Below are 15,993 nucleotides of genomic sequence, written 5' to 3'. Positions count from 1 at the left end.
ACTACCACTACTATACCAGTCACTATATTTATATATAGTATCACTGCACATATTCCTGTTTCTTATTGTAAAACTAATGATATTTAAATAATAAATAAAAACATTTTTAAAAAAGGATTGAAACAATAAAATAACATTTTTAAAAAGTATTGAAAGGATTAAACAACTTTTAACTTAAAAGAAAAGCGCCGAACATTTTCCCCACGTCACTTCCTCCGCAGGAGTTCCAAACAAGAAACCAGAAACGGCTCAATATACTTACGAAGAACTTCTGATTTTGTTGTTTTAGCGTAGGTCGTTAGCGAAAATATGTCGTATTTAGATATAGCTAGATAACTCTGCTACTTGTTTATTCATATTTCGCTTACGGATATGGGCTGTGATCTTTTCCCACATGTTAGCAAGCTAACGATAGCTAGCTAGCTAGCTACAATCTAACTTGCCAGCAAATAAGCAGGCACTATAGCGAGCTAATAATTAACCATGTCTAGCTCTTTAACGGCAGAGCAGCAGCAGAAGATAGAGGAGAACAAACGGAGAGCTTTAGCGATTAGAGCACAGAGACAGGCTGCTCAGTCTAACAACCAGACGCCCATATCAGGGCTCAACAACCCTGCCAGTGCTCCTCAGCAAGGCATTAACACTCACTCTGGTCCACCTTCTAACTCAACTCCCCGACCAGGACTAACTCATCATCCACCTAATACTGTGCTTCAGAATTATGTTCCACGGGGTCAAGACAGGAGACCTAACCAGTTGTTTTCTAGCCCAAGGGACAAGTCTGGACAGAATTCACCATTCTCCAATACTGCCACTAAACAGGTGAGGAGTGAGACGTTTTGTACAGTTATATTTGGGTTTGGTTTGTCTGTTGGCAATGACTTTTGTTTCTAATGTACTGTTTTTTTGTCTTTGTCTCCTCAGATTAAAGTAATAGACCCACTACCTCTCCCAAAGGGACAACATTCATTGAAAGGGTTAGATGTGTCTACAGGAGGAAGCCCCTCAGTGTTCAACAACCATTTCAGCCAAAGACAACAGGTTGCCCATCATTCTCTGCTTTCTGGAAGTTCCACTGGTACTGGTAGTTCATATGGAGCCAAGTCATCATCATCATCATCATCATCAGGCCAGAACGTCTCCTCTGTGTTCAAACCTCCACAGCTGAATAAAGCAGTGTTACCTGGTCCGTATCCTACTTCTACAAGTGCAACTGGCAGTTTCTCTGTTTCTAAACCTCATCCAAAGACCTCTTCTTCTGGGCTGGGCTTCATTCTGGAAGTGCCATTGGTAGTTTTATAAACAAGGAAACCAAACATGGAGCCACATCACCATCTGTCCAGAGTGCTGTTCCCTCCAGCGGTACTGATGTTAGTAACTCCTTCTACCTGGAAGGGCCCACCGTCACAGTCAGAGGGAAATGTGTCTCTCACTCAGAGGAGCGGTTCAGAGGGAAGCTCGTTACCACGCTGAGCTGATTGCTGTGTTCAAAAACATCCCTTCTCGGAACTATGGTGAGTTCTAATGGATGTATTTAAATTCATCCTGGTGATTTGCCCGGTTGAAAGGTTGAATTACAGCCCTATATAGAGCAATAACTAATATTAATTTTCTATTCTATACCCTTAGATTACGTACACTTGTTTAGTATGTGTTGTTGTTGTTTATCTTGTATCTCCCAACAGACCCTGCTACCAAGATGTGGAACTTCAGCCTTCAGGACTATCGTCAGCTGAGTATGAGATAGGCCTACACACATCATATACTTTAAGAAGATAATCACGTATATTGGTCAAGTGAAGATGTATTGTCTTTGTCCAAATAGACACTCTCTTCCCAATAGGGCTCCAAAGTAGTGCACTGTATATGGAATAGAGTGCCATTTGGGACCTTCTAAGAAGGCCCATGTATTTCCTGTTGTAGTGGAGGAGTCTGGCTCCATCTCCTGTATATGTCTGAAACCTCTGGTGGGAGGTGGCTGACGTGGCGCCGGCGCCAGCCGGTCCTGTGACACTGCTGCGCTTGGGGCCCTGCTGAAGCTGTGTAGTGGCTGGCAGAGACCAGGGGCCACCGTACAGGGCCACGCCACCCTGGTGTCACGATCACGCTTCGAGGTTGACGTTGGGTACCATGTTGGACGCTATCGCTGCTTTCAAACAGATGCCTTCCAAGAACTATGGTAAGTGAAGCCTGTTTAGGGCTGTTGCGGTGACAGTATTACCACCACACCGGCAGTCATGGCCGCAGTCAAATTCCACGTGACCATTCAGTCATGGTAATATTCTCTTATGCACTCTGGACATGTGTTGGTAGTAGACTTACCCAAGTCACTAATGACAATGAGGTCACTAATGGCCTGGTACTCAGGGCTCTATTGTTTCTCCATCAGGTCCTAATGGCCTGGTACTCAGGGCTCTATTGTTTCTCCATCAGGTCCTAATGGCCTGGTACTCAGGGCTCTATTGTTTCTCCATCAGGTCCTAATGGCCTGGTACTCAGGGCTCTATTGTTTCTCCATCAGGTCCTAATGGCCTGGTACTCGGGGCTCTATTGTCCCTCCATCAGGTCCTAATGGCCTGGTACTCAGGGCTCTATTGTCCTTCCATCAGGTCACTAATAGCCTGGTACTCAGGGCTCTATTGTCCCTCTAACCACTTGACATCAATGCAAATGCATTCATAAATCACATCAAACACTTATCATCAAAACAGTTAATGCTTTTAAAACTCAGCTTTAGGCTGCATTGTTTAACCTCACTGTGATGATCAGTTTGAAGAAAGAAGTTCAACAATAGGTTGAAACTGGAAAACCTGGTCGTTGTGGATGTTGTTTCAAAGCCAAACACAACGAAAGGGACGGTGCTTTGTGAGGTGCTTTTACGCTCAACACTTCATATGTACACTCGCTCTGGAATGGGAAAATATCCTTTATTTTATTCAGCTAAGTTCAATTATATTATTCTTACAATAATATAAAATAATGGTACGAGACTTATAAGCATATCTGGTCTGCTAAATGAACTAGTCTATGGTGCATAAGAGCTGTTAAACATATGTTATTAAGGATCAATGACCGTGAGACTGGTATTTGCATGACAATAACCGGCTGACAATTTCATGACAGCAACAGTTTGTTCATTTTCCTACTATTTTCAAGCGTGTTATTTAATTTTCTAATATTCCTAAGTATCATGTTTTAGATAGTACTGTGTGATATTATATGTTCTCTCTTTTGTTAAGATATGAAGACAAGAAAGTGGAGTTTCTTGCTTGAGGATTATAAAAGACTTAGTAAGTATTATCCTGTTGTGACCATGTATCTGCTAGCCTTCTCTTCTCTGCTGAATTGTCTGCGACTGCATTCTATAGTCAGTGAGTGTTCTGTGTTCTATAGTCAGTGAGCGTTCTGTGTTCTATATTCATGAATGTTCTGTGTTCTACATTCTGTGTTCTATAGTCAGTGAGCAGTGAGTGTTCTGCATTCTATAGTCAGTGAGTGTTCTGCGTTCTATAGTCAGTGAGTGTTCTGCGTTCTATAGTCAGTGAGCGTTCTGTGTTCTATAGTCAGTGAGCGTTCTGTGTTCAATAGTCAGTGAGCGTTCTGTGTTCTATAGTCAGTGAGCGTTCTGTGTTCTATAGTCAGTGAGCGTTCTGTGTTCTATAGTCAGTGAGCGTTCTGTGTTCTATAGTCAGTGAGTGTTCTGTGTTCTATATTCATGAATGTTCTGTGTTCTACATTCTGTGTTTTACATTCGGTAAATACATTCGTAAAGTATTCAGACCCCTTGACTTTTCCCGAAAATGTCTTGTTCTAAAATTCATTAAATACATGTTTTCCTCATCAATCTCCACCCACTACCCCATAATGACGACGTGAAAAACGTTTTTTTAGAAATGTTTGCAACTGTATAAAAAAACATACCTTATTTACATAAGTCACCAGATCCTTTGCTATGAGACTTGAAATTGAGCTCAGGTGCATCCTGTTTCCATTGATCATCCTGAATATTTATACAACTTGATTGGTGTCCACCTGTTGTAAATTCAATTGATTGGATATGATTTAGGTTTTTCTGTTTTTTATTACTAATACATTTGCAAATTTCAACAAATCTGTTTTGCGTTGTCATTATGGGGTGTTGTGTAGATTGATGAGGATTTGTATGTATTTAATCCATTTTAGAATAAGGCTGTAACGTAACAAAATGTGGAAGAGTCTGAGTAGGCCGAAGGCCCTGTGTATTCAGTGAATGATGTGTGTTCTGTATTCAGTGAATGATGTGTGTTCTGTATTCAGTGAATGATGTGTGTTCTGTATTCAGTGAATGGTGTGTGAGTTCTGCATTCAGTGAATGATGTGTGTTCTGTATTCAGTGAATGGTGTGTGTTCTGTATTCAGTGAATGGTGTGTGGGTTCTGCATTCAGTGAATGGTGTGTGGGTTCTGCATTCAGTGAATGGTGTGTGGGTTCTGCATTCAGAGAATGGTGTGTGGGTTCTGCATTCAGTGAATGGTGTGTGGGTTCTGTATTCAGTGAATGGTGTGTGGGTTCTGCATTCAGAGAATGGTGTGTGGGTTCTGCATTCAGTGAATGGTGTGTGGGTTCTGTATTCAGTGAATGGTGTGTGGGTTCTGCATTCAGAGAATGGTGTGTGGGTTCTGCATTCAGAGAATGGTGTGTGGGTTCTGCATTCAGAGAATGGTGTGTGGGTTCTGCATTCAGTGAATGGTGTGTGGGTTCTGCATTCAGTGAATGGTGTGTGGGTTCTGTATTCAGTGAATCGTGTGTGGGTTCTGCATTCAGTGAATGGTGTGTGGGTTCTGCATTCAGTGAATGGTGTGTGGGTTCTGTATTCAGTGAATCGTGTGTGGGTTCTGCATTCAGTGAATGGTGTGTGGGTTCTGCATTCAGTGAATGGTGTGTGGGTTCTGCATTCAGTGAATGGTGTGTGGGTTCTGTATTCAGTGAATCGTGTGTGGGTTCTGCATTCAGAGAATGGTGTGTGGGTTCTGCATTCAGAGAATGGCGTGTGTTCTATATTCAGCGAATGGCGTGTGTGTGTTCTGTATTCAGTGTGACTCTGTTCTCTGTCCTACTTCCCAGTGGATGGTCTCGGTGCCATTCCATCAGTAGAGATTGAGCCTCTCCCTAGAGGTGTGATCCAGGTGTTCTCTGCCCTGTTTGAAGGCAGCCAGACATGGCCATCAGAGGTTCCTGAAGCTGACCTGTCCTCCATTGACCCCTCGTTGACAGGTCGTCTCATGCCCTTCCAGAGAGACGGTGTCAAGTAGGTGTTAGTCTCACTGTTATCATGACCATACAACTCATAAATAGAGAGCAACAGTAAATAACAATAGTGGGGCTATATACAGGGTATTACGGTACAGAGTCAATGTGGAGGCTATATACAGGGGGTACCGGTACAGAGTCAATGTGGAGGCTATATACAGGGTATTACGGTACAGAGTCAATGTGGAGGCTATATACAGGGTATTACGGTACAGAGTCAATGTGGAGGCTATATACAGGGGGGTACTGGTACAGAGTCAATGTGGAGGCTATATACGGGGGTACCGGTACAGAGTCAATGTGGAGGCTATATACAGGGGGTACCGGTACAGAGTCAATGTGGAGGCTATATACAGGGGGTACTGGTACAGAGTCAATGTGGAGGCTATATACAGGGTATTACGGTACAGAGTCAATGTGGAGGCTATATACAGGGGGTACCGGTACAGAGTCAATGTGGAGGCTACATACAGGGGGTACCGGTACAGAGTCAATGTGGAGGCTATATACAGGGGGTACTGGTACAGAGTCAATGTGGAGGCTATATACAGGGTGTTACGGTACAGAGTCAATGTGGAGGCTATATACAGGGTGTTACGGTACAGAGTCAATGTGGAGGCTATATACAGGGGGTACCGGTACAGAGTCAATGTGGAGGCTACATACAGGGGGTACCGGTACAGAGTCAATGTGGAGGCTATATACAGGGGGTACTGGTACAGAGTCAATGTGGAGGCTATATACAGGGTGTTACGGTACAGAGTCAATGTGGAGGCTATATACAGGGTGTTACGGTACAGAGTCAATGTGGAGGCTATATACAGGGGGTACCGGTACAGAGTCAATGTGGAGGTTATATACAGGGGGTACCGGTACAATGTGGAGGCTATATACAGGGGGTACCGGTACAGAGTCAATGTGGAGGCTATATACAGGGTATTACGGTACAGAGTCAATGTGGAGGCTATATACAGGGTATTACGGTACAGAGTCAATGTGGAGGCTATATACAGGGGGTACCGGTGTCGAAGTAATTGAGGTAATATGTACATGTAGGTAGAGTTGTTAAAATGCATAGATAATAACAGTAGCAGCAGCGTACTGGGTTGTATTCATTAGGGCAAACCATAGCAAAAATGTTTAGCAACGGAAAGGGGAAATTAGTGTTTCATATTGGAGGTGGAGGCTATATACAGGGTGTTACGGTACAGAGTCAATGTGGAGGCTATATACAGGGTGTTACGGTACAGAGTCAATGTGGAGGCTATATACAGGGGGTACCGGTACAGAGTCAATGTGGAGGTTATATACAGGGGGTACCGGTACAATGTGGAGGCTATATACAGGGGGTACCGGTACAGAGTCAATGTGGAGGCTATATACAGGGTATTACGGTACAGAGTCAATGTGGAGGCTATATACAGGGTATTACGGTACAGAGTCAATGTGGAGGCTATATACAGGGGGTACTGGTACAGAGTCAATGTGGAGGCTATATACAGGGGGTACCGGTACAGAGTCAATGTGGAGGCTATATACAGGGGGTACCGGTACAGAGTCAATGTGGAGGCTATATACAGGGGGTACTGGTACAGAGTCAATGTGGAGGCTATATACAGGGTATTACGGTACAGAGTCAATGTGGAGGCTATATACAGGGGGTACCGGTACAGAGTCAATGTGGAGGCTACATACAGGGGGTACCGGTACAGAGTCAATGTGGAGCTATATACAGGGGTACTGGTACAGAGTCAATGTGGAGGCTATATACAGGGTGTTTACGGTACAGAGTCAATGTGGAGGCTATATACAGGGTGTTACGGTACAGAGTCAATGTGGAGGCTATATACAGGGGGTACCGGTACAGAGTCAATGTGGAGGCTACATACAGGGGGTACCGGTACAGAGTCAATGTGGAGGCTATATACAGGGGTACTGGTACAGAGTCAATGTGGAGGCTATATACAGGGTGTTACGGTACAGAGTCAATGTGGAGGCTATATACAGGGTGTTACGGTACAGAGTCAATGTGGAGGCTATATACAGGGGGTACCGGTACAGAGTCAATGTGGAGGTTATATACAGGGGGTACCGGTACAATGTGGAGGCTATATACAGGGGGTACCGGTACAGAGTCAATGTGGAGGCTATATACAGGGTATTACGGTACAGAGTCAATGTGGAGGCTATATACAGGGTATTACGGTACAGAGTCAATGTGGAGGCTATATACAGGGGGTACCGGTGTCGAAGTAATTGAGGTAATATGTACATGTAGGTAGAGTTGTTAAAATGCATAGATAATAACAGTAGCAGCAGCGTACTGGGTTGTATTCATTAGGGCAAACTATAGCAAAAATGTTTAGCAACGGAAAGGGGAAATTAGTGTTTCATATTGGACATTTCCAATATTTCCCCCTTCGTTTTGTGCCTAATGTATACAAATCTTATGTATCTGGTTCTTATATAGTTTCATATTGTGATAATCAGTCTGTTTGTATGACACCTTGATTGTCTTCTCCAGACAACGTTTGTTTTGTTCCCCTGATGGTTCTTGATTAATGGTCTGTTTGTATGTACAGTTGAAGTACACTTAGGTTGGAGTCATTTTCAACCACTCCACAAATGCCTTGTTAACAAACTAGTTTTGGCAAGTCTGTTAGGACATCTACTTTGTGCATGACACAAGTAATTTTTCCAACAATTGTTTACAGACAGATTATTTCACTTATAATACACTAAATCACAATTCCAGTGGGTCAGAAGTTTACATACACTAAGTTGACTGTGCCTTTAAACAGCTTGGAAAATTCCAGAAAATTATGTCATGGCTTTAGGAGCTTCTGATAGGCTAATTGACATCATCTGAGTCAATTGGAAAAGATCTAAATAAATCAGACTAGACCTCAGAAAAACAGGTGAAGACCCTCACAAGTCTGGTTCATCCTTTGTTGCAATTTCCAAACACCTGAAGGTACCACGTTCATCTGTACAAACAATAGTACGCAAGTATAAACACCATGGGACCATACAGCCGTCATACCACTCAGTAAGGAGACGCGTTCTGTCTCCTAGACATGAACGTACTTTGGTGCGAAAAGTGCAAATCAATCCCAGAACAACAGCAAAGGACCCTGTGAAGATGCTGGAGGAAACAGGTACAAAAGTATCTACATCCACAGTAAAACTAGTCGACATAACCTGAAAGGCCACTCAGCAAGGAAGAAGCCACTGGTCCAAAACCGCCATAAAAAAGCCAGACTACGGTGTACGGTGACAGAGATCGTACTTTTTGGAGAAATGTCCTCTGATCTGATGAAACAAAATAGAACTGTTTGGCCATAATGACCATCATTATGTTTGGAGGAAAATGGTTGAGGTTTGCAAGCTGAAGAACACCATCCCAACCGTGAAGCACGGGGATTGCAGCATCATGTTGTGGGGGTGCTTTGCTGCAGGAGGGACTGATGAAATTCACTAAATAAATGGCCTCATGAGGATGGAAAATGATGAGGATATATTGAAGAAATATCTCAAGGCATCCGTCAGGGAAGTTAAAGCAGGTCGCAAATGGGGCTTCCAAATGGACAATGACCCCAAGCATACTTCCAAAGTTGTGGCAAAATGGCTTAAGGACAACAAAGTCAAGGTATTGAGTGGCCATCACAAAGCCCTGACCTCAATCCTTTGGAAAATTTGTGGGCAGAACTGAAAAAGCATGTGCGAGCAAGGAGGCCGACAAACCTGACTCAGTTACACCAGCACTGTCAGGAGGAATGGGCCAAAATTCACCCAACTTATTGTGGAAGCTTATGGAAGGCTACCTGAAACGTTTGACCCAAGTTAAACAATTTAAAGGCAATGCTACCAAATACTAATTAAGAGTATGTAAACTTCTGATCCATTGGGAATGTGATGAAAGAAATTAAAGCTGAAATCTCTACTATTATTCTGACATTTCACATTCTTAAAATAAAGTGGTGATCCTAACTGACCTAAAACAGGGAATTTTAACTAAGATTAAATGTGAGGAATTGTGAAAAACTGAGTTTAAATGTATTAGGCTAAGGTGTATGTAAACTTCCCGACTTTGACTGTAGTTGTATTAAACCCTGGTTGTCTCCTCCAGCTTTGCGGTGTCCAAAGATGGCCGCCTCCTCCTGGCTGATGACATGGGACTGGGGAAGACAGTTCAGGCCATTTGCATAGCTGCCTACTACAGGAAAGAGTGGCCTTTATTAGTGGTGGCCCCTTCTTCTGTCAGATTCACCTGGGCTGAGGTACAATCACATCTATTATTAGCTGTAGACCTTGGCATTTCTTATTAGCTATAGGCCTAGACTATGACATTTATTAAAATGATAAATTGCGTTTTTTTCTCAGTGTTCAATAATAGTCATGGAGTGGTACGTTATCGAGAATGCAAAGTTAGTGTTGTTTTTGCCCTGATGGTTCTTCATTAATCGGTTCTGTTCTTTCTGTTTAGATAGACACCGTGTCAGTCATGTTCAGGGGTATGCTGTTCTTTACACATTAGTGTTAGTGGAATCTGGAGGTGTTTCGAGTAAAGAGGACTAAGTGGATTGGTATTAGCAAAGTGTTTTGTTTCCTAGCACTGTAATCCCTACTAGTCCTGTAGCTCCATTAGGTCATTCATTTTAAAGAAGAAACCAGGAACCATTTTCTTTGTCTCGCGAGCACCCAGTAAATGAAACCGTACATTATGTGGACATGGAACACCCATACGCTGTGAGGGACTGTGCTCTGTTTATTACTGTATTGAATAGAGTTTTGTCTGTGAATTATTTGTTTGCAATGCAATTAAAGTTGGTCTCCATCAGTCCTTTGTCCTATTCATCCACTCTGACTGCATGTCCTATGTGTCACCGTGTCCTATGGGTCTCTCTGGTTTCTTGTTATTCCTCGTGGTTCTGGTGTGTTCTGCTTCGTCAGGGTGTCTGTTAGTGGTTTTAAAATATATCCTTGAAGTGTAGAGGATGCTGTCAAACTGGAGCAGGGGGCTAGTTCTCATTTTAATTGGCCCATCAGGTGTGCAGTCAAAGAGGAAGGTCTAGTCTTGGGCATGCCAGAAATGTCCAGATTTTGCTCTTGTTAACTCGACTGTACCTCCCAGACGTGCTCTAGAATGTGTAGGACTCTTGTTAACTCGACTGTACCTCCCAGACGTGCTCTAGAATGTGTAGGACTCTTGTTAACTCGACTGTTCCTCCCAGACGTGCTCTAGAATGTGTAGGACTCTTGTTAACTCGACTGTTCCTCCCCAGACGTGCTCTAGAATGTGTAGGACTTGTTAACTCGACTGTTCCTCTCAGACGTGCTCTAGAATGTGTAGGACTCTTTGTTAACTCGACTGTTCCTCTCAGACGTGCTCTAGAATGTATGCAGGGACTCTTAGTAACTCGACTGTTCCTCTCAGACGTGCTCTAGAATGTGTAGGACTTGTTAACTCGACTGTTCCTCTCAGACGTGCTCTAGAATGTGTGTAGGACTTGTTAACTCGACTGTTCCTCCCAGACGTGCTCTAGAATGTGTAGGACTCTTGTTAACTCGACTGTTCCTCCCAGACGTGCTCTAGAATGTGTAGAACTCTTGTTAACTCGACTGTTCCTCCCAGACGTGCTCTAGAATGTGTAGGACTCTTGTTAACTCGACTGTTCCTCTCAGACGTGCTCTAGAATGTGTAGGACTCTTGTTAACTCGACTGTTCCTCCCAGACGTGCTCTAGAATGTGTAGGACTCTTGTTAACTCGACTGTTCCTCCCAGACGTGCTCTAGAATGTGTAGGACTCTTGTTAACTCGACTGTTCCTCCCAGACGTGCTCTAGAATGTGTAGGACTCTTGTTAACTCGACTGTTCCTCCCAGACGTGCTCTAGAATGTGTAGGACTCTTGTTAACTCGACTTCTGTAGCTCAGTTGGTAGAGCATGGCGCTTGTAACGCCAGGGTAGTGGGTTCGATCCCCGGGACCACCCATACGTAGAATGTATGCACACATGACTGTAAGTCGCTTTGGATAAAAGCGTCTGCTAAATGGCATATATTATTATTATATTATTATATTTTGTTCCTCCCAGACGTGCTCTAGAATGTGTAGGACTCTTGTTAACTTGACTGTTCCTCTCAGACGTGCTCTAGAATGTGTAGGACTCTTGTTAACTCGACTGTTCCTCTCAGACGTGCTCTAGAATGTGTAGGACTCTTGTTAACTCGACTGTTCCTCCCAGACGTGCTCTAGAATGTGTAGGACTCTTGTTAACTCGACTGTTCCTCTCAGACGTGCTCTAGAATGTGTAGGATTCTTGTTAACTCGACTGTTCCTCTCAGACGTGCTCTAGAATGTGTAGGACTCTTGTTAACTCGACTGTTCCTCTCAGACGTGCTCTAGAATGTGTAGGACTCTTGTTAACTCGACTGTTCCTCTCAGACGTGCTCTAGAATGTGTAGGACTCTTGTTAACTCGACTGTTCCTCCCAGACGTGCTCTAGAATGTGTAGGACTGGAGCAGTAACTGTAGTCAGTGACAGTTTGCTCAGCATCCAGTGACCACAGTTGTCAACTCTACAGTATGCCATTGTTCACAGCACTATCTCCCCTCCTCTCTAGGCCTTCAGGCAGTGGCTGCCCTCTGTGCAGCCTGACCGTATCAATGTGATTGTCAAGGGGAAAGACAACCTGAGGGGTGGTCTGGTCAACATCATCAGCTATGATCTACTGAGCAGGATGGACAAGCAGCAGGCCGCTAACCCCTTCAATGTTCTCATAATGGACGAGTCCCACTTTCTGAAGAACATGAAGACTGCCCGCTTTAAGGCTGCCTTGCCACTGCTCAAGGTGTGGAAGATTCTCTTTACTCTCAGGATCCTTGGTATTTAGACAACAATTTATATATTCTATGTAACGATTTAACAAAGGTAATAGTGAAGTTTTCATTTGATCTCTTAAGACTGTTGGGTTGGACTGTGTTCTTATTAGTGTGTTGTCACTGTTTTCAGGTAGCTAAGACTGTGATTAGTTAGTTAGTGTTGTCTTCAGTTTCTACTATGTTCTCAATCTCAGGTAGCTAAGCGTGTGATCCTGCTGTCGGGGACTCCTGCCATGTCCAGACCCTCAGAGCTCTACAGTCAGATCCTGGCTGTCAAGCCCTCCCTGTTCCCCCACTTCCGTGACTTTGGGACCAGGTACTGCAATGCCCGACAGGTAAGTTTAGCCTCCAGTACAGTAATCCCAGACCCGCCTGTTGCCCTACAGTGACTGTTCTCCCGTTGGGCTGCCGTGGGGCTGGGACTCATTTGGCTCTGTGTAACCTAGGACTTGTTGCTCCTCTGCTAGCTGCCGTGGGTTGGGACACTGGCTCCAGTAACCCAGGACTTGTTCTGCCAGCTGCCGTGGGGTTGGGACTACTTGGCTCCAGTAACTGAAATGGTTCTCCTGCTAGCTGCCGCGGTTGGGACTACCTGGCTCCAGTAACCTAGAGAACTGAAGGCTGATGTTAGAGGAGAGTCTAATGCTACGCTGCTCAAGTCAGAGGTCTTCAGCTTCTGCCAAGCAACGCAAAGGCTGTCGCACCGACAGACAACACCCGCATCAAGCAGCTCTGTCTGCCGCCGCCAAGGATCTGGGCTGGGACAAACACAACAACGTGAGTCCAGGGAAGGTGGATTATTACTAAAAACCATACCTTACAGCTAATTTTGACGCTAGATGAGGCGTGTTTCAAGAGAGCATTCCATAGTTAGCGTTCATCTAGTTTCACCTTGTCTTGTTAAACTCATTCGTCTCCTGTTGGGTTTTTTGTTCTGTTCCAGAAGATGAAGCAGTCTCTTCTGGTGTTCTTTAACCACACTGCTGAGGCCAAGATTAAAGCCATCATGTGAGTTGAAAGTGTTTACCCCACATTGACTGCTGAGAGCATACTGTTTTAAACCAGTTCTGTTTTTGTTACTCAGGGAGTACATCATGGACATGCTAGAGTGCGGAAGAGAGAAGTTCCTGGTGTTTGCTCATCACAAGCTGGTCCTGGACTTTATCACCAAGGAGTTGGGAGAGAAGGTGAGAAGAACAGGATGCTAAACAGACTTAAAGTTTATCCACACGAGAGAAAGACTTTGGTTTAGATGACTCACTTTTCTAGTAAATATTGAAATCCGTACATATTTATGCCTTATGCCTTGACTCTCCTGGAAACTGGGTGCCTAATGGCACAAGTGGTTTTAGTTTATCTTTAGGTACATTACTTGCTTTTCTTCTAAATATTTAAAACATGAACAAAAATAGCATAAATAGGAAAGTATACCCGTTTCAGTTGAGGACTAGGATGTTTACAGCTTTGCCATACAGATTGAAAAATAGCTGAAAATAGATTTTTGATGCATCGATTCTATGGCAAAGGGTGTATGAGTTGATATGTAAAACAACGTGAGATTCATAACTTCAAGCTAAAATGATTGTACAGAATTCATGCCACCAACAAAATGTTGAATATTTGGGGCATACAGTCATCGCAGCTCTGCATATTGTGTTGTGAAGATACAGAATCAATAGACCTTTTAGTTTGGTATTGCCCTCAGGCAGCCTGTTTCTGGTCTCGTGTTCAGGAATGGCTGAAAATGAACAGCATTGATCTAAAATTTGACCCTAGAAATAGTACTGTTAGGAGATCTGGAGAGACCTGGTCAGTCAATTACTAATATACTAATACTCTTAGTAAAAGTATTTATCTTCAACTCCCAATCTGTGGATTCTGTTCGATTCGATAGATTGAAATTGTATGTTAAACATCACAGCAAAGTTAAAAGAAAACATTAAGTTATTTACATTGTTTTCTTTTGTCTTTATCTTTTTTTTCTCTTTTGTTGGTTGTTGGTGCATTGTGGGATGTGGACTTGGGGGTGTCTTGGGTGTGGGGAATGGAGGGAGAGGTTATTTTTTTGGGAGGGGTGGGGGGGACAAGGATGGTTGAGAGGTAGCTCTTGGAGAACAGTGAAGGGGGGGGGGTCTTGGAGGGCTGGTGTCCTGGCAGTTGGGAACTTGGGCCGGTGGCTGATTCAGGTCCCCGTTTTGGACCTTGTGGGAGATCTGTCGAAGTGCCCTTGAGCAGGGAGGTTGACCCTGGCCTGTCCTGTGGGTCGCTCTGGATGGAAATCTGTTAGATGACTGAATGTGAATGTCGAGCGGCTTCACTGCAGGTAGAATGTATATTTTAATATTCAATAAAAAAAGATGAAACATGACTGTCTTGTGTGTTTCTGTTGCTCATGTTATTTCAGGGTATCGACTACATCCGTATAGACGGCTCCACGCCGTCGTTAGAGCGGCAGCAACTGTGCGACCGGTTCCAGTTCACTGACAAGAGCTGTGTAGCGGTGCTCTCTATCACTGCAGCTAACATGGGCATCACCCTGCACTCCGCTGCTTTGGTGGTGTTTGCTGAGCTATTCTGGAACCCTGGGGTAAGGTCTTGACCAACCGTTTAACCCCCTAGAGTTTGGCCTTTGCGGAAATCTAATTAGCATAATATGAAAATCCCCTTCGAAATCGGTCAGTTTACGATGGTTGTCTGCGTCTCAATCAACTGCATCCGCTATGTAACACTTCCTGTGGTGAAACAACAGACTGCATCCGCTATGTAACTCTTCCTGTGGTGAAACAACAGACTGCATCTGCTACGTAACACTTCCTGTGGTGAAACAACGGACTGCATCCGCTATGTAACACTTCCTGTGGTGAAACAACAGACTGCATCCGCTATGTAACACTTCCTGTGATGAAACGACAGACTGCATCCGCTATGTAACACTTCCTGTGGTGAAACGACAGACTGCATCCGCTATGTAACACTTCCTGTGGTGAAACAACAGACTGCATCTGCTACGTAACACTTCCTGTGGTGAAACAACGGACTGCATCCGCTATGTAACACTTCCTGTGGTGAAACAACAGACTGCATCTGCTACGTAACACTTCCTGTGGTGAAACGACAGACTGCATCCGCTATGTAACACTTCCTGTGGTGAAACAACGGACTGCATCTGCTACGTAACACTTCCTGTGGTGAAACGAAAGACTGCATCCGCTATGTAACTCTTCCTGTGGTGAAACAACAGACTGCATCCGCTACGTAACACTTCCTGCGGTGAAACAACAGACTGCATCTGCTATGTAACACTTCCTGCGGTGAAACGACAGACTGCATCCGCTATGTAACACTTCCTGTGGTGAAACGACAGACTGCATCCGCTATGTAACACTTCCTGTGGTGAAACGACAGACTGCATCCGCTATGTAACACTTCCTGTGGTGAAACGACAGACTGCATCCGCTATGTAACACTTCCTGTGGTGAAACGACAGACTGCATCCGCTATGTAACACTTCCTGTGGTGAAACGACAGACTGCATCCGCTATGTAACACTTCCTGTGGTGAAACAACAGACTGCATCTGCTATGTAACACTTCCTGTGGTGAAACAACAGACTGCATCCGCTATGTAACACTTCCTGTGGTGAAACGACAGACTGCATCCGCTATGTAACAATTCCTGTGGTGAAACAACCAACGTGTTCGTGAGAGTCTCACCTTTCCACAGAGGGGTCATATTAGTGTGTAGCCTGAACTGTTGGGACGTGAGAGTCTCACCTTTCCACAGAGGGGTCATATTAGTGTGTAGCCTGAACTGTTGGGAC

At 44.2% G+C, this 15,993-nt stretch overlaps 1 protein-coding gene and 1 pseudogene across 1 annotated transcript; both read left to right on the top strand.

The window, feature by feature from the left end:
* The first annotated feature begins 223 nt into the window (after positions 1-223).
* LOC124029161 (SWI/SNF-related matrix-associated actin-dependent regulator of chromatin subfamily A-like protein 1) lies at positions 224-1,302 on the top strand. Its single transcript, XM_046340976.1, has 2 exons — positions 224-822; positions 925-1,302. The coding sequence occupies exons 1-2, from the start codon at positions 484-486 to the stop codon at positions 1,300-1,302; spliced, it is 717 nt and encodes a 238-aa protein (XP_046196932.1). The 5' UTR covers positions 224-483.
* A 118-nt stretch (positions 1,303-1,420) lies between these two features.
* Positions 1,421-14,792, top strand: LOC124029160 (annotated as a pseudogene).
* Positions 14,793-15,993: the final 1,201 nt, after the last annotated feature.

This window comes from Oncorhynchus gorbuscha, unplaced genomic scaffold, assembly GCF_021184085.1.
Source record: "Oncorhynchus gorbuscha isolate QuinsamMale2020 ecotype Even-year unplaced genomic scaffold, OgorEven_v1.0 Un_scaffold_5682, whole genome shotgun sequence".
Lineage (NCBI taxonomy): Eukaryota > Metazoa > Chordata > Actinopteri > Salmoniformes > Salmonidae > Oncorhynchus > Oncorhynchus gorbuscha.
This window is presented reverse-complemented; position numbering and strand designations above follow the sequence as displayed.

Bases quoted from the DNA above. Each gene is read 5' to 3' on its own strand.
- LOC124029161 (XM_046340976.1), top strand. From the start codon at position 484: ATGTCTAGCTCTTTAACGGCAGAGCAGCAGCAGAAGATAGAGGAGAAC. The intron at 823-924 runs GTGAGGAGTGAG...TTGTCTCCTCAG, and splicing joins CCAATACTGCCACTAAACAG to ATTAAAGTAATAGACCCACT.